Source organism: Raphanus sativus, chromosome 6 (assembly GCF_000801105.2).
Source record: "Raphanus sativus cultivar WK10039 chromosome 6, ASM80110v3, whole genome shotgun sequence".
NCBI lineage: Eukaryota > Viridiplantae > Streptophyta > Magnoliopsida > Brassicales > Brassicaceae > Raphanus > Raphanus sativus.
In genome coordinates this window covers 23,411,580-23,431,578 of record NC_079516.1, presented here as the reverse complement: position 1 = coordinate 23,431,578, position 19,999 = coordinate 23,411,580, and the positions used below count along the sequence as shown (strand labels likewise).

General features: G+C 33.3%; 2 protein-coding genes and 2 long non-coding RNA genes across 6 annotated transcripts; all 4 read right to left on the bottom strand.

The window, feature by feature from the left end:
- Positions 1–1,417: 1,417 nt before the first annotated feature.
- On the bottom strand, positions 1,418–3,472 carry LOC108810518 (uncharacterized). Of its 3 annotated transcripts, none has more exons than XR_008935057.1 (4): positions 2,949–3,472; positions 2,771–2,796; positions 2,029–2,483; positions 1,418–1,941 (listed from the first exon to the last, which is right to left on the bottom strand). It is a non-coding gene; the product is annotated as an uncharacterized LOC108810518 (long non-coding RNA). The 3 variants fall into 3 exon arrangements; XR_008935058.1 differs by having other exon boundaries at positions 1,418–2,483; positions 2,949–3,236; positions 3,321–3,472; XR_008935056.1 differs by having other exon boundaries at positions 1,418–2,483.
- A 2,293-nt stretch (positions 3,473–5,765) lies between these two features.
- Positions 5,766–6,801, bottom strand: LOC108816176 (pathogenesis-related protein 1-like). Its single transcript, XM_018588749.2, has one exon. It carries the CDS (start codon positions 6,726–6,728, stop codon positions 6,036–6,038), a length of 693 nt encoding a protein of 230 aa, XP_018444251.2. The 5' UTR covers positions 6,729–6,801; the 3' UTR covers positions 5,766–6,035.
- A 2,319-nt stretch (positions 6,802–9,120) lies between these two features.
- On the bottom strand, positions 9,121–9,685 carry LOC130496669 (pathogenesis-related protein 1). The gene has a single exon (XM_056988946.1). It carries the CDS (start codon positions 9,677–9,679, stop codon positions 9,329–9,331), a length of 351 nt encoding a protein of 116 aa, XP_056844926.1. The 5' UTR covers positions 9,680–9,685; the 3' UTR covers positions 9,121–9,328.
- Positions 9,686–16,883: 7,198 nt separating this feature from the next.
- LOC108809236 (uncharacterized) lies at positions 16,884–19,473 on the bottom strand. Its single transcript, XR_001942799.2, has 6 exons — positions 19,137–19,473; positions 18,884–19,023; positions 18,755–18,802; positions 18,149–18,246; positions 17,945–17,990; positions 16,884–17,081 (listed from the first exon to the last, which is right to left on the bottom strand). It is a non-coding gene; the product is annotated as an uncharacterized LOC108809236 (long non-coding RNA).
- Positions 19,474–19,999: the final 526 nt, after the last annotated feature.

The window sequence follows — 19,999 nt, the reverse complement described above, 5'->3', positions numbered from 1 at the left end:
TGGTACTATTCATATAAGTAGAAATAAAACATTGTTTTATTTGTTTTATATTTAAAATGTAATATACATCATTGTTTTTTTTATCACTTCTGAAATTTTTGATAATATTTAATAATATTAAATTTTTAATTAAAATCAATTTTTTCTTACTTTATACACAAAACACATATGATAAAACAGAAAATCATAAATGAAACTTATACATATGATAATAGATGTGACTAAAACAATGATCATCCAAATAATTGGTACACTGGATCTCTATCTCTTGAATAATCTAGGAATATTTGTTTTGGCTTGAAACATACAATAAAAATAACTCAACGAAACTCCTCTTTTGCTTAAACCAAAAAATAACTAAATAAGTTTTTACCTCTCGTTAGAAACCAGAATCTACTAATGAGTTAAAGCCTCAAACACCACATACTCTTTAGTATATTTCGATAAATATTTTGAACTTGGTCCTGTAACCAGATTATGAACATTGTAAGACCATTATGAATCTTTAGTATATTTGTATCATCTACCCCACGGTAGCAATGTTCAAAATTGTAGGTTCTACGATTTCGTATTCAGTTATTAGATTTTTATTTTATAAAATATTTAACCGTTTTGGAATATTTTGAAGTTGTGATTTGTAACAGTTTTCAGTCATTGTAAAGTGTTTTTTAGTGAAGTTTTTAGTTTAAACTTAGATCAGACTATTTCTTAAATCTTCCAAAATCATTTCTCAAAAAAAAAAAATTCTCTTCAGGTTCTAAATTATATAGATCCCCCCCCCCCCATGTAGTTCTGTTGATATAAAAAATTGTTATTCGTTTAGTTATACTTGCATATTGTTGAATATTTGTTATACGATGGAAGTGTTTATTAGTAAAGTTTCACTTAACGTTTGGTGTTACGATATCACTGTTTATTATTCCATTCCTCTATTGAGTGATTGATTATCAATGTAGACTACACTTTTTTTTTAAACATGTGAAAATAAGAGAGCTTTGGATTTCTACCGGGAAAATATTATTTTTAGGCTGTTGCAGTTTGTATTTGCAACCCGAAAAAAAGAGAATCAGAAGATGGCCAAGTGTTTTATCAGTAAAAGTTGACATGGAGAGGCTAGGTGTTCACCACACACATTTTCAAAATATACGCAAAAGACAACACTATTCTCAATGGCACATGTGATTGAGAAAGACACTTTATGTGCATTGTTTTTGTATGTGTTAATTGGATCCTTGGATCTTCAGACATTTCTGCTGTACAGTCTTCTCTTTTTTTCTTTCTTTTTGAACTTTTACAGTCTTTTTTTCATCCGTCTATTTCTCTATTTGATTAGCCATTTCAGTATATGGCTGCACTATGTGCCCATTGATGGCAGAGGTGAAACTCTTGATCGATCTCTTAGATTCTTTTAAATTTAGACATAAAACTTGTATGTATATAGAGGAAACAAAAAAAGTACATTGACCTTTGTTTGTAATGATGATTGGTCCACTCACCAGTTCTTTGGTTTGCATAAAAAATGTTTCATCAAATAATTCACATATAAAAACAATATATAACACGTACATGTATGAGTATATATGCTTACTTTATGGCCATGAACAAAGGGACGCAGTTTTCAATGTCAAAAAAGATTATAGATTTGTGCAATCAGGGACAAAGATATGAGTTGGGAAGAGGATGTGGATGACCGACATAGCCCCAAACGTCTCTAGTGCGACTGCTCTGACCCAACTCGGAGGAGCCATTTGAACAAACCCCTCGTCAACTTCTCCTGCCATGTGTCACCGTCGCAGAGCATCACCTCTCCAAAGCTCACTCCTATGCTAAGCTCACACAAACTGGAAAATCACCAGAATCACACGCATACCTTGCTTATACTCATATAAACATGACACACAAACATCCAACCCGTCTCCAAAACTCTAATAAACTGTGTACCTGAAAAGATACATCAAAAATATCTTAAAATATGATGGAAAGGACTAAATTATTATGAACGCACCAAAGGAGTCAGAATAGGCTTACCCGACCACCACAAATGCATGCTTCAGTCAAAAATGAAAGCAAAAACATTGATATACTGAGGAAAGGAAATGAGAAAAATAGTTATTGATGAGAGATAACAAAGCCATCGAAGAGTTACAGTCCCAAAAATTACATCTGGTGCTCTATATGACCTCGACTGGACAGGAGAATATGTAATCTGTCTCGAAACAGCTGCAACCAATTCACATCTGCTGTAGCTTTTGACCAATATGTTCTGAGGCTTCAAATCACAGTTTATAAGTCCAAGGCCATGTAAAAGTGCTTCAAGGCACTGAATAGTGATTGACTGTACAAAACGTCCAAAAGAGATTAGGAATCGGACTAACCTGCAATATTGGCATTGTGTAATAAACGTCACCACCTGATTCTCTGTTGAATTTGTTGAATTCGTATAGAATGTCCTTAAGAAGTTCACATACAATTAGCCAATGCTCCTGCAAAATTGTGCCAGGTTAGACCATTATTTCAAACCAATGCCCAATAAAGATGCTAATCCAGAGATGAGTGTGCAGCTTGCATAGCTTATAAGATCAACAATAAAGCAAAACGTTATGAAAGGAATGACACAATTGTAAGCATATTTCTTAGTGGTAAACAAATCTAGAGAAAGCTTTAGTGACTAAAGTAAAAGTAGATGATTTAATGAGTGGGAAACTTAACCATTGCTGGCATAAAATTCCAAAGAAGAATAAAACTGTGCAACAGAGACGTGATAACTTACCCTTCTTTTCCTCTTCGAAATTGGTTCTGAAGATATATCAAACAAACAATAAGAAAACAGCACTCAACTAAAATGTATGAAACTGTGACAGTGTAGAATAATAATTTTAAAACTGTTATCTCAAGCACAAACAATATAGATAGCTCAATTTTATAACCGAAATAGTTTAAAGGCATACCTTGATTAGTCTTCTATCATACGCCTGATGGGCACGTCGGAGCACACTACGGCCTTGCCGTTTGCTTTGGTCAACAATGGAAAGCCGGAGACAGTTTTGGCGGAAGAGTCACCGGCTCGGCCGCTCTGCTTGATGATTACGGCAGAGGAAGCACCGGCGTTGCCAAAGAAGCCGGAGACAGCTTCGGCGGAAGAGTCACCGGTACGGCCGGTCTGTTTGATTGGTACGGCAAGGGAAGCACCATTATTGCCATCTGGTTTCTTGGACATCAGATCTCCGGAATTGCTGCTGGAATTCATCGTTTGAGATAATTTTGAGCAGGAAAAAAAAAGACGATTAAGAATATGAGGTAAACAAAAAAGGTATAAATACACTTAGAAGGAGAAAGGCCAAACGAAACCATAAATGAGATCTTAGAAGGATTGATTGTAGAAGATGGAGTTATGCTTGATTGATCGATGATCGTTTCAAGAAGAAGAAACGTCAAAGCTAAGAGGAGATTGAAGAAGGAGGAGACGAAGGAAAAAGAGGAAGAATCTCAACGTTTAAGACAGGTCGAGCCATCGAGGCAATATCATTTGGGCTTATGGGCTAAATTGTAATGGGCCAATTTTAAATACTAACAGATCAGTGAAATCCGGCCCAAAAAGACAGTGACGTGGAAATAAAAAAGCTTCCTATTGGTCGATTTAAATCGGTGACGTGGACATTCTATCTATGGCTTATATTTGCCTTTTAGTATTGTATTGATTTTATCAAATAAACTAATGATTTGAGGTGTGTTCAAAAAAAAAAAAACTAATGATATGATAATATAAAAGTTGAAATTTTAGATGTTAACTTTTTACTATTTTTTATATTTTCAAATATTTTAGACAACTTTAAAATAACTTATATTTTTAATATTAACTCTGAAAATAGCTAATATATTCACATATATAAATATGATTCAAATATATTCGAATACTCGAAATATTTTGTTGGATTATGTTTGGTTCTGAATCTCTAGATATCAAAATTGTAAATTCGTTTGGATATTTAACCAGTTTTGATTCGATTTTGGTAATACTTTCAGATTATTTAAACGAAGAGTTGAAATTATAATTTCCATGAATTATTTGTACAATAAAAACGAAAATATTTTTTGAAGCCGATAAAAATAAATATTTTTGACATTGATTTAATGGAGAATTGAATGAAATATATTTAATTCAAATTTAATTTAAGAAAACACATTAATCTAAATGAAAAAGATAAAGCATTAAAATATGCAGTATTATTTAATTTTCAGTGACATGACATTGTAAATAAAGTAAAACAAAAGTTACAAATAAATATTACATTTAAAAAAACAAATATCAGTCAATATAAAAGTTAAATGAAACACCCGAGCGGGCGCTCGGGTCCAAATTCTAGTGTCATATTTAATAATGCTAATGTCACTAATTAATCTCTAAATTCAAACTCTAAACCCTAAATCCAAATTCTAAACCCTAAATTTTAAATTATAAACCCAAACTCTATACCTTAAATCCAAATTTTAAACCCTAAACCCAAACCATAAATCATAAACCAAAAAATCTAAACTCTAAACCCAAAACTATACCATAAACTCAAACCCTAGACTCTAAACCCAAATCCTAAACTCTAAACCCAAACCATAAACCCTAAACCCAAACCGTAGACCCTAAAGCCAAACCATGAATTCTAAATCAAAACTTTAATTCTTAATCTTAAATTTCAAAAGAACAACATCAATATTAATCCAAATATTTAGGATATAGGGTTTGTGTTTTGGGTATAAATTTGGGTTTAGGGTATATATTTGGGTTTAGAGTTCAGGTTTTTGGGTTTGTGATCTATGGTTTGGGTTTAGAGTTTAAGATTTGGATTTAGGGTATAGAGTTTGGGTTTATAATTTAGAATTTAGGGTTTAGAATTTGGATTTAAGATATAGAGTTTGAGTTTATGGATTAGATAGCACTTTGGTTTATTAAAATTGACACTATTTATTTTTTTAAATATTTTGGTTTTTGAAAAAATTATTTAATATTTTTTAATCATTAATCTAGTTGGCACTTTGATAGGTTATTAGGAAGGTGGTGAATTTAAAGGTTCACCATAGGGGGTGAACCCAATTGTTGTCCATAAATAAAGAGAAATTATTAGGTTTACCCTAGGAGTGAACCTTTAGGTTCACCCAACCAATAGGATTTTGTTATTTCATATTCAGTATCTTTAAAAAAGGAAATAAAATATTGTCAAATTATATTTTTTTTATACTAAAAGATAAAAATAAACAAAAACACATTTAAAAAAAAAATTAATACCGTCAGCCAAACACTAAACCCTAAACTCTAAATCATAAACCCTAAACTCCTAGATAAATCCTAAACCCTTGGTAAATCCTAAACACTTGGATAAATTCTAAATCATTTATCCACGGGTTTAGAGTTTACCCAAGATTTTAGGGTTTAGTATTTAGGATTTATGGTTTAGTATTTAGGATTTATGGTTTAATGTTTTGCTGACAGTGTTAAAAATATTTTTTTTAAGCAAATCCAAAGATTTAGGATTTATCCAAGGATTTAGGGTTTATCAAGAATTTTAGGTTTATGATTTAGGGTTTAGGGTCTAGTGTTTTGCTGAAAGTATTTTAATTATAAAACTTTTTTTTTGCGACTATTATTATTTTCTATTTATTTTTTTATTTTAAAAACATAATAAAACTTGACAATATTTTGTTTCCTTTTTTAAAAAGATAATAAATATAAAATAATGAAATCCTATTGGTTGGGTAAACCTAAAGGTTTATTCTAGCGGTGAACCCAAGTATTTCACATAAATAAATACAAGAGGTGTGATCAAACACTGCTACGTGATGACTACTATTACAAATCACAAAAAAAAAAATAGAATTTCTGGATCTTATATAATCTATCATACACGAACTTATTATGTTAAATTTTATTACATGATCAGACATCTCCAAACTATAATGTCTTGTCTTATCTATAGTACGTAACTTATTATGTTAAGTTTTATTACATCAGACAACTACTCGTCTTAGTTAAAAACAAAAGTTCATTAATACGGACGTGTGTTCTCATCACCCATCGGCCTAGGAGCATAGTTACATACGACCCAAAGATATGTATTTGCATGACACCTGACGTGACCACAACCAACTCGGTGCGATTGGTTAGCCACCATCTGAGTATAATGCCCGCACACACCACTACATTTGTTGGTTTGATAATTGTAGAATTTCTTCTCGCCATACCACAACTTAGCCGCGATCGGACCGCTCATTGATTCCTTAGATTTGAGCCACCCTGCAGCTATATTCTCGCCGTACATTTCGTCGTTCGAATGCTGTAGGGCACAGTCTTTGGATCGTACGTTAGCGTAGTTCTGTGCGAAGGCAGCTAGTTTAAAGTCCCACAGCATTGGAGCCACCCCGACTTCGGCTCGAACCTGATTGTGAACCAATAAAGTTGCTGCCGGGTTGAGATCAAACATTGGGTCTAAGTTGGTTCGACCTAGGGTGTTAAGCCCTAAGGTTGCTGCCGGTTGGGGATGAGCCTTAAGCCCTGACCTTGCTGCCGGTTGAAAATGAGCATTAAGCCCTGACGTTGCTGCCGGTTGGGGATGAGCATTATGCCCTGACATTGCTGCCGGTTGGGGTTCAGCCTGTGGGTCATTACAGGAACCATAGATTTGAGTTAAGACGACGGAGAGTAATGTTACTACGACGAAGCTATATCCAGAAAACGACATTCTTGTTCTTCTTCTTATTGTTTTTTTTTTTGTTTTTTTTTCAACACTTCTTTTGTTTTTGTTTTGAACTTCTTTGGTCTCTATTTTGATTCTTTGTTTTCTCCTTTTGTAAGCCTAGGGGAAAGCAAGAGTTCCGTGACTATTTTTGGGATTTCAAATACTCACCACTAATTAAACCAAAAAATAAGCGAAAAGACGTTGTTTATTTCCTAACAATTATTAGATAGCAAATTACTTGTAGAAGTTTCTTAAAATCATATAAATTTAAGACTATTTATATTCTAATTTTAGAGTAATTAACGTCAACATTAAGTAATCGACTGAAAGTTACAATTTTGGAAGTTTGATAAATATAACGGAAAAGGCAAGAGTTCTTTCACGCATTCCCGGAATTTTGTAGAAGGCAAAGAAGTTCAAAATAATTTACAAATGATTATATTTTATGATTTAATGTGTAGTTTCGAATCTGATCTAAGAAAATAGTAAAAGGATAATCTACTCTTCGCCGACAATAGTCTCTCGCAATCTTTAGTTTGAATGTAAAAGAAGTTAATTAGATTAGTCGAAAAGCTTATCGTCTAGTGTGCGATTATCACGTGATTAGTGTGTTTACAGGTTATTAATGGAAGTTTGACTGTGGGGTGCGAATAATTAGGTCCGTTAATTGTGGACGGTATATCATCACCAGATGTTATAATGTTTCAATATATGATACGTGGCTGTAAATGGAAAACAATATTTACTTTTCAACCCCTTTCGCCTTCCGATATTAAAAGATTCACGAAGTAATTTTTTTTTTTTTTAAATGTACCTCACGATGTGTGTTTTGTAATGGAAACACATTAAGCTTTCATATATAATCTCTCACACTCCTACAGACGTCGAATCTGATTGGACTAATTAGTTAGTTACGTTCGTTAGTCGTTATAAGAAAAAAAGTTGCATTCGTTAATCTCTCTGACCTGTATAATCCACGTGATGTTATATAACTCTCGTGAGTTTTACTCAGCACCCGTGATTTGTAACTTGTTCTAACCGTATACCGTCTACCGTATACCGTATATGTCATACTTAAAACCATTTCTTAAGATTAAGCTGTAACATTTGATAATAGGAGTGAGGTGTTGCAATAAAACTATCCACAATGATATAGTCTATAACCATGAAAGTTAATTTGAGAGACTCGTGATAAAGTTTTCCAAATGGTGAGAGATTTCACTGCATAAAATACTAAAAAAAAAGTCTAGCTATAGTACTTAAATGTAATTAAAAATCTTAAAATATATTATCTTCTTTCTATTGAAATAAATTTCCACTCGTTCATACATAATAAAAATACATCAAAATTGTATTGCAAATATATCTTTTTGTGATTATCACTTTTCAATACAGTTAAACTTAATTAGTAATTCAATAAAACTCAAATATTTTTTTTTAAATTAGAACTTATAGTTATTAAATAATAGAAAATTTATAGAAAACACACAAAAATTGTTTCACAAGAAACAATTATTTTTTCAAAACAATTATCTTTGAGGCTAGTCAGTATGTAATAGGGTTTTCACATGTGAGTACTAGGAATGATGTGTTTCTCTTTCTAACGAATTTGAATGTCCTTGTACATCATCAAAGAAAACGACCTCTTTCATTTAAACAAACAACAGCCTTAACCGATATAGATAATAACCTTTAACATTCCGGTTTGACCAACCTAACCAACTCAATAAAGAGATCCATGCATACTTCTCACATGATCTAGCTCATAAACCCTATGTCGGTGAGATTGTGCATGGGCGTATGACTGAGATAACTGCTGAGAAATGATATTTCATCCCCAAGAAAATTAAAAGTATTCTCTTTGAATTTTGGGCTAGTTGAAAAATTAACCCCCGAGGAAGGTGATGTTCCATTGTAGTTTTTAAGGAGTCCATTGTAGCTCTTTAGGAAGGTCCTTTCAATCCCTCCATAACAACCAACAAGATTCAACGTCCTTTGGAATATCTTTATATGTTAAGTTTTTTTTGTCAAAAATTATATGTTGAGTTTGAATAACAGAAAAATATACATTCACTTTATTCCCTTCCATATATATATATATATATATATAGTACAAAGTTTTGATGGAAGAAAAAATTCATGTTTCAGTTCCCTTCCACATTAAATAATTTTTTTTTTTAGAATTCAGTTGGCTAAATAATTGAGAACATAATCGATATAGCACTGAATTTAGCACATATGAATCATCGAGATATTTTGGATTATTAGTAAAAAAGATATTTCTTAGAAACCTAAGAATTTAAACCATTGAAATCAAAATAAACTTTGATTCTTAAATTTTTATTTTTTTAATAAAACAATTTGATCAAAAGATTAATGTGGTTACAAAAATGATACGAGTAACTGATGCATTTCAGTAGATGGTAGTAAACTGGAATACACAAATTATCATTCTATTAATTTTGGAAATTATGCATTTCCAAAACTTGTGGCATTTTGCAAATCAAAGTGTTATAAAGAAGAAAAAGATCATCCTATTAATTTTCTTTAAGAAACAAAGTTACCACATAGTATCTTTTTAATTCGTTATGAAACCAGAATCATTAATAAGGACGTTGACCGATATAATTGCCCGGAAGATCATAGCTACAAATCACCCAAATATACTCATCATTCTTACACCTCACCGAGCCACAACCAAGTCGGACCGAGTCACGCCACACGATTTGAGTGTAGTGTCCACACACACCATCACCGCCACATGTGTTAGTGGCATACTCGTAATTTTCCTTCTCAGTCATCCAATACTCTGTTGCGACCGGACCGCTCATCGTTCCCCAACCAGCTGCAAGATTCTCACCGTAAGGTCCTGAGGAATGCTTCATGGCGCAGTCTCTGGCTCGTTCGTATGCGTAGCTCTGTGCATAGGTCGCTAGAGATTCGTTCCACACCATTGGGCCAACTCCAACTAAGGCTCGGGCCTTGTTGTGAACCGCTAGCGTTTCTTGCGGGTTGACATCAGTGTTTACGTTTGTTGGAGATAAACATGAAGATAGCTTGGAGCTTAAGCTACATTGATCCTAAAAGGAAAATAGGATTAGAAAAGTAAGTTCCTAAGAGTTTAGGAAATCCTAAGAGTTTAGGAAATCCTAAGAGTTTAGGAAATATTGTCTCTATATAATAAGAAGCAAGAGTATTGCTTAGATTAAGGATTTGAGTTGTGCGTGTAAGTTTAAGAGAGCGATCTTAACCTAATAAAGAAGAGTTTCTTTATATTGTGTTCGTGTTCTTATCTTTGAGCTTATATTTGGTATCAGAGCCAAACCTAATCAAGAGAGAGAGATGAGTGATTTAACGATCGTGGAGACCAAGAAGGAAGGAGGATCTTCCTCCATCCGTTGCCCGATGTTGAACACAACTAACTACACCGTGTGGGCGATAAGGATGGAGCTTTTACTAAACGTTCATGAAGTATGGGATGCAGTTGAGGAGGAAACAACGGAGAAGAAAAAAAATATGATGGCAACCGCTCTTATATTACAATCCATTCCAGAAACACTGGTACTACAAGTTGGGAGTCTTGGATCCGCGAAGAAGGTGTGGGAGGCGATTAAAACTCGTCATGTAGGTGTAGAACGGGTTCGAGAAGCACGACTACACACATTGATGCTCGAGTTCGATCGAGTAAAGATGAAAGATACTGATAAGATAGATGATTTCGTGGGCAAAATATCAGAGATTGCATCAAAAGCGGCTGCGTTAGGTACCACCATAGAAAACATAAAACTAGTGAAGAAACTCTTGGGCAGTTTACCAAACAAGAAATTCCTATATATGGTTGCTTCTCTTGAGCAACAACTTGATTTAAAGACTACGAGCTTTGAAGAAGTTATAGGCCGCTTGAAAACATTCGAAGAGCGCATAAGCGTGGAGGAAGAGGACACACAGGAGAGTCAAAATAAACTTATGTATTCCAACACAGACCCACAAGCACAGCGGAACTCTTATGGAGAGTACAGAGGACGAGGTCGTGGTGGTCGGTTCTATGGAAGAGGAAGAGGACGCGGAGGGTCCTACTGGACCAGCAGAGACGCAACAAACATCACATGTTTTCGTTGTGATAAACAGGGACACTTCGCAGCCACTTGTCCAGATAGACTGCTCAAGCTACAAGAGACAACAGAAGTTAAGAATGGAGACGAGACTCAGGAAGCTGATAGACTTATGATGCATGAGATTATCTATCTCAATGAACGCAACATAAGGCCTAAAGAGTTCGAATCTAGCACTGATGGGGATAAAGTATGGTACCTAGATAACGGAGCAAGTAATCATATGACTGGTTACAGAAGCTATTTTAAAACCATGGATGATAAAGTCACAGGAAAGGTGCGTTTTGGGGATGATTCAAGGATAAACATCGAAGGAAAGGGATCAATACTGTTTATCACTCAAAACGGAGAGAAAAAAATTCTTGCAGATGTCTATTATATACCAGAACTCAAGAGTAATATTATCAGTCTAGGTCAAGCCACGGAATCTGGATGCGACGTAAGGATGAGAGAGAACTACCTTACACTCCATGACAAAGATGGTAATCTGATCGTGAAAGCTTCTAGATCAAGGAATCGACTCTATAAGGTCACAATGGAGATAGAAGAACAGAGGTGTTTACAACTGCAAGAGGAGAGTAAGATATCACGTTGGCATGCACGACTAGGCCATCTAGGTTTCGATGCAATGAAGGCAACAATCGAGAAGGAACTTGTCTCTGGAGTACCTAAACTGAAAGTTGAGAAAGAATTATGTGAATCGTGTTTACGTGCGAAACAAGCAAGGCGACCTTTTCCGGCAGCAACTGCGTACCGAGCTTCCCGTGCACTAGAGCTTATACACGGTGATCTTTGCGGACCAATAACCCCACCCACTGCAGGAAGAAGTAGGTACATATTCGTTCTTATAGATGATCACACACGCTACATGTGGTCTATTCTAATGAAGGAGAAAGGAGAAGCTTTCGAAAGATTCAAAAGATTCAAAGAGATCGTAGAAAAGGACACGGGCAAAACGATTAGAACTCTTCGGACAGATAGAGGAGGAGAGTTCACAAGTCTAGAGTTTCAGAGCTACTGTGAGAAATCTGGCATACAACGACACTTAACGGCTCCTTATACGCCACAACAGAACGGCGTCGTGGAAAGGCGTAACAGAACCTTGTTAGAGATGACAAGAAGTAACTTGAAGCACATGGAAGTTCCAAACTACATGTGGGGAGAAGCTGTGAGACACTCTACATACTTGATTAATCGCATAGCAACGAAGACCTTGATATCTCAGACACCGTATGAAGCTCTGAAGAAAAGAAAACCAAACGTTGAACATCTAAGAGTATTTGGATGTGTTGCTTATGCAAAAACAGAGGCGGTAAATCTGAAGAAACTCGACAATAGGTCTCGTACTCTTGTACATCTTGGAACCGAGCCCGGCTCAAAAGCATACAGATTGTTCGATCCCACTTCCCAGAAGATAGTCGTGAGTAGGGATGTTGTGTTCGACGAGAGTAAGAAGTGGGAATGGAGCAAGAACGGACATGAAACAGTCGAGAAACCAGGGAGGTTCAAGATTTCGTTGGGAAATTTTGGGAATCAAGGACTTGAAGATGATAGTGGTGAGACAAATAGCGATGCTCATGTTGATAATCAAGAGGAAGAAGAAGAAGAAACCGTTGACAAAGAAGAACAGGAAGAGCAAGATGAGATTGAAACAGAGCAAGCTTTGCCTCGGAGATCAACAAGAGTCACTAAGATGCCTAGCTATCTTGACGACTACATATGCCTTGCCGAAACCGAAGGGGAGCGTCTCTTGTTTCTTCTAAATGAAGAACCGTGGGACTTCAAGGATGCAATGGAAGAGAAGGTGTGGCATGATGCCTGTAAGGAAGAGATCAACTCGATCGTGAAGAATAAAACATGGGATCTTGTCGACTGTCCTGCAGGAGTAAAACCAATTGGGCTAAAGTGGATCTTCAAAATCAAGCGGAATGCGGATGGAAGCATAAACAAGTACAAATCAAGATTGGTGGCTAAAGGATATATTCAACGTCACGGCGTTGATTTCGACGAAGTCTTTGCACCGGTTGCTCGAATAGAAACAGTCCGGTTCCTAATTGCTTTAGCGGCTACAAACGAGTGGGAGATCCATCACCTAGACGTAAAAACTGCTTTTCTCCATGGAGACTTAAAGGAAGACGTGTACGTGAGCCAGCCCGAGGGTTTTGTAGTTAAAGGTCAAGAAGAGAAGGTATACAAGCTTAACAAAGCTTTGTATGGTCTTCGGCAAGCTCCCAGAGCATGGAACGAGAAGCTACATAAGGTTCTAGCAAAATTAAACTTTATTAGGTGCTCAAAGGAACCTTCCTTGTACCACAAAAGAGAGAAAGAACACCTTCTGCTTGTCGCCGTGTACGTGGACGATCTACTGGTTACCGGGTCTAATATCATCATGATTCACGGGTTCAAAAAGGAGATGTCAAGCAATTTCGAGATGAGTGATCTTGGTTTGTTAACCTACTATCTTGGTATCGAAGTTGCTCAAACGAAAGGTAGAATAACTCTGTCTCAGGAGCGATATGCAAAGAAAATATTAGAAGAAACCAATATGGACGAGTGCAATGCAGTTCATACTCCCATGGAGTTCGGTCTGAAGGTATCAAAGGCAATGAATGAGGACAGCATCGATGAGAAGGAATACAGGCGCAAGATTGGCTGTTTGCGTTATCTTCTTCATACGCGCCCTGACCTTGCGTTTAGTGTGGGTTTATTGAGCAGGTATATGCATGCACCGAAGTCATCCCATGGAGCGGCACTAAAACAAGTCTTAAGGTATTTAAAAGGGACGACACAGTTAGGCCTCGTATACGAACGTGCGGACATGATGAAGCTGGAAGGTTTTAGTGATTCAAGTCATAATATTGATGAAGATGATGGTAGAAGCACCACAGGTCACATATTTTATCTGAATAAGTGTCCAATTACTTGGTGTTCTCAGAAGCAAGAGACTGTGGCTTTGTCATCATGCGAAGCTGAGTTTATGGCTGCAACAGAAGCTGCTAAGCAAGCTATATGGCTTCAAGAACTTCTAGATGAGATCACCGAAGAACCTAGGCAAAGGGTAGTGATACATTTGGACAATAAATCGGCGATAGCACTCACAAAGAACCCAGTCTTCCACGGCCGAAGTAAGCACATCCACAAACGTTATCACTTCATCCGTGAATGCATTGAGAATGAACAGGTTGATGTCCAACACATTCCGGGTACGGAACAGAAAGCTGATATTCTTACAAAAGCCTTGGGAAGAATCAAATTCAGAGAAATGAAAGATCTAGTGGGAGTACAAGATATTGAAGAAGCTAACTTCAAGTTTAAAGGGGAGAATGTTGGAGATAAACATGAAGATAGCTTGGAGCTTAAGCTACATTGATCCTAAAAGGAAAATAGGATTAGAAAAGTAAGTTCCTAAGAGTTTAGGAAATCCTAAGAGTTTAGGAAATCCTAAGAGTTTAGGAAATATTGTCTCTATATAATAAGAAGCAAGAGTATTGCTTAGATTAAGGATTTGAGTTGTGCGTGTAAGTTTAAGAGAGCGATCTTAACCTAATAAAGAAGAGTTTCTTTATATTGTGTTCGTGTTCTTATCTTTGAGCTTATAACGTTTGCTATGGGCGGTTGAACGGGACTGTGACGAAAGGCTTGAGTTAAGATGGATGACAATGCGAGGACTAAGGTGATACTATAAGCAAAAAACAACAACTTCTTCATTTTTATCTGTGTTATTATGTTGAATCTTATTGTTTTGTGGGAAAACAATAGTTCTATTTTGCCATGTATTTATACAAAAGCTTTGGTGGGCTACGTAGAAATGGAAGGTTTTATTTTGTTTATTATTGAGAAAATCTTTAAAATAGTACTCATTTTTTTTTATAATAAGTGTTATTTTAATTTTTTTTTGTTAGAAAAATAGTGTTATTTTTACAATTTCAATGCAAACTATAATTAGTTTTAGCGAAAAACTAAATGAAAATTACATTAATTTTATAAATAATTTTATTTATCTCAAATACTATTGATTAGAGAGATATAAGTAATAACAATTTACATATATATTTCCGTCACTTTGTAATATGTGTGAAAAATATCAAAATAATATCTATTTAGAAACGGAGAGAGTACAAACTAAGATACTAGTATTGTGTTTGCATTTTGTTTTCAAACTTCGAACTTTATTAATTTTCGTTTAATGTATATATGTATATATCGTTAATCATTATAAGTTATACAAATTTGAAAATTTGAAGAAAAATTATGGAGATGCATCATGCATGCCCGAAGTTGGAAACAATGACGTCAGTCTCGTCCATCCGTTAATTAATCGAACCGAAAGTCGAGTCGATAAAAAAAAAAAAGTCGAGTTGATTGGTAGGAAGAAAGTAATCAATATTAGTATGTATTAATGTCTTGTGGTATTATAATTCAACACCCGTGACTTGTTCTCTGCTTCATTTTCGGAGAGTAATTGTTGACTTCATTTACCTCTTAGTATTAAATGATAAACGCCGCTGTACAACAGTGCCACTGCAATTAAATTTAGTATTTACAACAGTGCCACTGCAATTAAATTTTAACTAAAGCTTTTGGAAATTATTTGAAATATCCATATATGATTTTCCAAATAACTAAAACCAATATTTCCTAAAAATTCTAAGCGACATTACCTAAACCTAACATTCCCTATAAATGCTCATACCTCACAATATACTTAAGTTGTTGGATTTTTGTGATTATTTTAAAATAGTTATTAATAGTATTTAACTATTTTAAATAGTTATTAATAGTATTGAACAAAAAAAAGTATTTAACAACTTAAGAAGGAAGAAAAATCAACGCAACATTTGTATACTAGAATAAATAAATCAAGCAATTATATAACACTTGATTAACCAATTATATTAAAGTTAAATTAATGTGATACCCTACTTCACTTTCATAGCTATAAAATTACATTCATTGAACTACGAAAATATAAAATAAAATATTACAATATAAATGTTATAACTATATAATATAATTACCCTTATAAACAAAAAAATAATATAAATTATAAAATATCATCTATACCAAAAAACATTCATTGAACTACGAATATTGTTTCCAATCAAAACAGGTTTTAATTAGTAAATTATATAATACATTTCCAAAAATTGTATATGCAAATATTAATTTTCTAAAGTAAAATAAACTAAAATTTTATTAAAAGTAATCCCGCGCTTTAAATCGCGGGTCAAAACCTAGTGGTTATTTAATAATGATGCTCGTCAATGGTCATTGATACATCTATTCTTTACAGAAATCCAACTACAATTTACTTGTACCCAAAAAGATTTTAAGTGCTACATTAAAATAAAGAAAAAATCTATAAAAATACTCAAACTAAATTTTGTTAATTTTTTATACATGTAGTTTTTCTATGTGGTTTAATACCCAAACTGCTTATTTTTCATATTTTAATACACACTAACCTTTAAAATTATGTTCATTTAAATACTAAAACCATGCTATTTTATTCAAAAATATTAATGAGTTTCAATTTTTTTATAAAAAATCTCTGAAATTCAAAAAATAAATATCTAAAATTTCAAATTTAATTTTAAGTTTTAAGAATGAAAATAAATAAATTATTTTAATACCTTTAAAATTTATAAGAAAATATAATTATGAATAACATAAATAAATTACTTTTAAGCTTCAGAAAATAAGCTAAATTTTAAATTACAACTAAAACTAATAATAAATAATTTAAGTTCATCCAAAATTTAGTTACTTTTATTCTTAAAAACCTAAAATTTGAAACTTTTAAGATTTATCTTTGAATTTTAGAGGATTTTTTTTTTTAGTTCTGTTTGAAACTTATTATTAAAATGAGCATACTTAAAATATTAAAATGAACATATTTGAAAAAAATCAATACTATTAAAACAGAAGGCCCTTTTTTTAGGCAACCTTCTGTTTCAACCATATTTACCATTTTATGCCACGGAGTATATCTAAAACATATGCTTTTTATTAAATTCTGTATTTTCTGATTTTCCTTTTATTTATACAGCAGAAAAACCTTTTTCTTTAAAAACAACATTTACGTTACTTTACATGCGGCTTCTTATCAAAGATGTATAGATTACGTCGAAGTTTCAATTGTTATAACACACTAATTCTCATTTCATAGACAGTATTTGTACCAAATCTTTGTATATTTATAATAATGCTCCATGGACATCCAGGGTTCAAAGTTTATTGGATTCTGCAAATGAAAATTAAAAACAATACATTATGTTAATATTAGTGTATCGACCATTCATCACTTCCAATCAATGTTTTGGTTACAAAAAATTACACCAGAAAACATACATGTTGCATTGTTTAAAATCATGAATATCGATCCTTTTTAATTTTCCGGTTCATTTTTATATATTTTCAGCATATAAACTAATCAAAACAATAAACTTATACAAAATAAATACAGATGCTTTGAATCCTCAACGGATTAACCAATGTGCAATATAGTCGATAAAATTATAGGATTTGCATTTTGCACAGTTTTTACAAATATATAACCAAAAATATAAACCACTAAATCAAAAGCTAAAAATTTGGCAAATATACTAGGTTTTCGGAAGTTCCATACATAACCATAGAGAATATACTAGATCATTAAATACCAATCTTTTTGAAATCAATAACCATAATTATCTATACCATTAAATAAAAAGCTTAAATCTAAGTATATAAACTTGATTTTCGGAAGTTGCCTAAATAATAATACCGAATATACTAACTCATAAACACATGGTCGATATTTATATTTACATATCTTAAAATATCAATAACAACCAATCAAAACAACAAACCGCAGAATTTGGAAACTTAAATCTATATTATAATAAACCCGAAAATTTAAGTTTTTTTATCTTGAAAAAAACTTGATTCGCAAGATATATGATTTTGCTAAACTAACGGCTTATATTCTCTAACAATATTAAACTGTGGAATATCCTAAATACACTAACTTTTATTTTCCTATATATACAGTTTATTTGCCTCAAAGCAAACACACAGAATTCAAAACGCTTCTCATATAATGTCTTCCAAAAAAGGATCGTGTACCTTGATGCGATTAACAACTTGGTTGAGAAGCCAAAGTCATCCACGCCTGAAAACCAATCAATGTCGGGTTTGGTGAGACTTTAGAGACAATATTTGCAGACAAAAAGGTAAATATTAGACATTTTTTAAGTTTGCAGTTTATGTTTGGTTTTACTGACATAAACTTTTAACAGAGAAAAGGACGTATACACAGGAAACGCTTACCTTCCTGATGTGAAACCATTTAAAACCTGTTGATGTATTCAAAACCAGTTAATGTATTCAACCTTCCGGACAATAATAGCTACCGAAATCTATACAATCTGTTCAAAACAGAGAAAGAGGTCAGTCTGAAGTTATTTAACATAGTCTTAAATCAAAACTCAGATTTAACAGTACTTATTTATATTTTTCCCATGCTTTAGCACATATAAACATTCGAAATGGCCAAAATTTCCTTCAAAATAAAAACCAATTTTACTAACAAAGAGAAAGGGGTTAGTAAAGGTAACTAACTTTCTGTATTCAGTCACATTACTAATAATATATAACTATGTGAAAGTGAAACAACAAAGAAAATTAGCAAAGAGCCAAAGACGTATAAAACTGCATAAAAAAGAAACAATTAATTAACTAGAAGTCCCTTTTTCTAATATGTATGACCTTTTAATTTAAGATTCTATATTCTTCAAAAAGTAACTTATCATATTTAATAGGCTCTGAGTTCTCTATCCAGGTTAGACACCTATACAATTGTTATAGAAAAGAAATTCAAATGGGAACATAGATAAGAAAAATAGAGTGAACAAGATTTTTGTCATTTCTGTTTACCTCTTACTCCATTGTAATTCTGAAAGTGTTTGACATTCCCATTTTTATCTGAAAAGGAAAAGTTATCGTTTATCAAGTAGTGAACATGAACTAACAATCTACAGAAACTGAAACGATTTGAATCCAAACCTTCAATGGTTTTCAATGTTAGACACTTTACTCCAGCTTTGATTATATTTCTGCCCGACCTTGCACAAATCAAACTTTTCTTTCTTCATAGATGCGTTAGGCACATCATGTAGCTAATACTTCAACCTCTTGGATAAGATCTACAATAGGAGTAAACACATAAGTAGTCTGAAACAAATAAACACAAAAACTTTGAAATGAATATAAATTTATATCTCTGAATATATTCTAATTTTATTTTATTCCTCCTTACTTCTTTTGTGTTCGATGATGTTTTGACAGGAAAAAGAAACAGTACGACTAAGATGAATCTTGCTCAGATCGATCATCGGATTGTACGAATAAGTTATCAGACATGCAAAAAATAGGCTTGAAATGGGAAAAAATTAGATCAGTTGGAAAGAAACTGGAAAATAGTTGGGACGATACAATTATATATGGATCAAGAATAAATAAGAGATAGGAGATATATCTGAAGAGATCTGAGAAACTGGTTTGACAGTAGTGGTGAATCGCAAAAAAAAACGAGTTTTGATAGAGAGAAAATGTAGCCTTTTCAGACAGATATTTTTGAAGAGTAAAAAAAGACTGCTCCGTTTGCTTCTTTTTTCTTTTGTTACAGGGCTTCACTTTTAGTGAGCTAAAATGTCAAACATGTACCGATTAATACAACTATAGCTTTGCCCATAAAAAAAACTCCTAAAGCCCAATTATTGTTTTTAGTCATCAGAGCCCAATGATTTAATCTAATTTATATTTGGTTAGTTTATTTTAAATATCTTAAATACATCTAGGGGTGTCAAAATGGGTCATGACCCATGGGTTGATCCAACCCAAATTGACCCATTAACCCAAATGAATTGTTTATTTTTGATCCAATGGGTTGATGGGTTAACAAGTTAATGGGTTAACAAGTTAATGGGTTAACAAGTTAAATGGATCTATTGGGTTGGGTCAACTCTGACCCATTTAGTTTTTAATTAAAAAATGGTTAAAATCACAAAAACACATTTTCCCACAAAAACACATTTTCCCACAAAAATCGGAAAAACTTAATTTCCCGCCAAAATCGAAAATGCAATTTTTCATCAAAATCGTAAAAATAACAATTCCCCG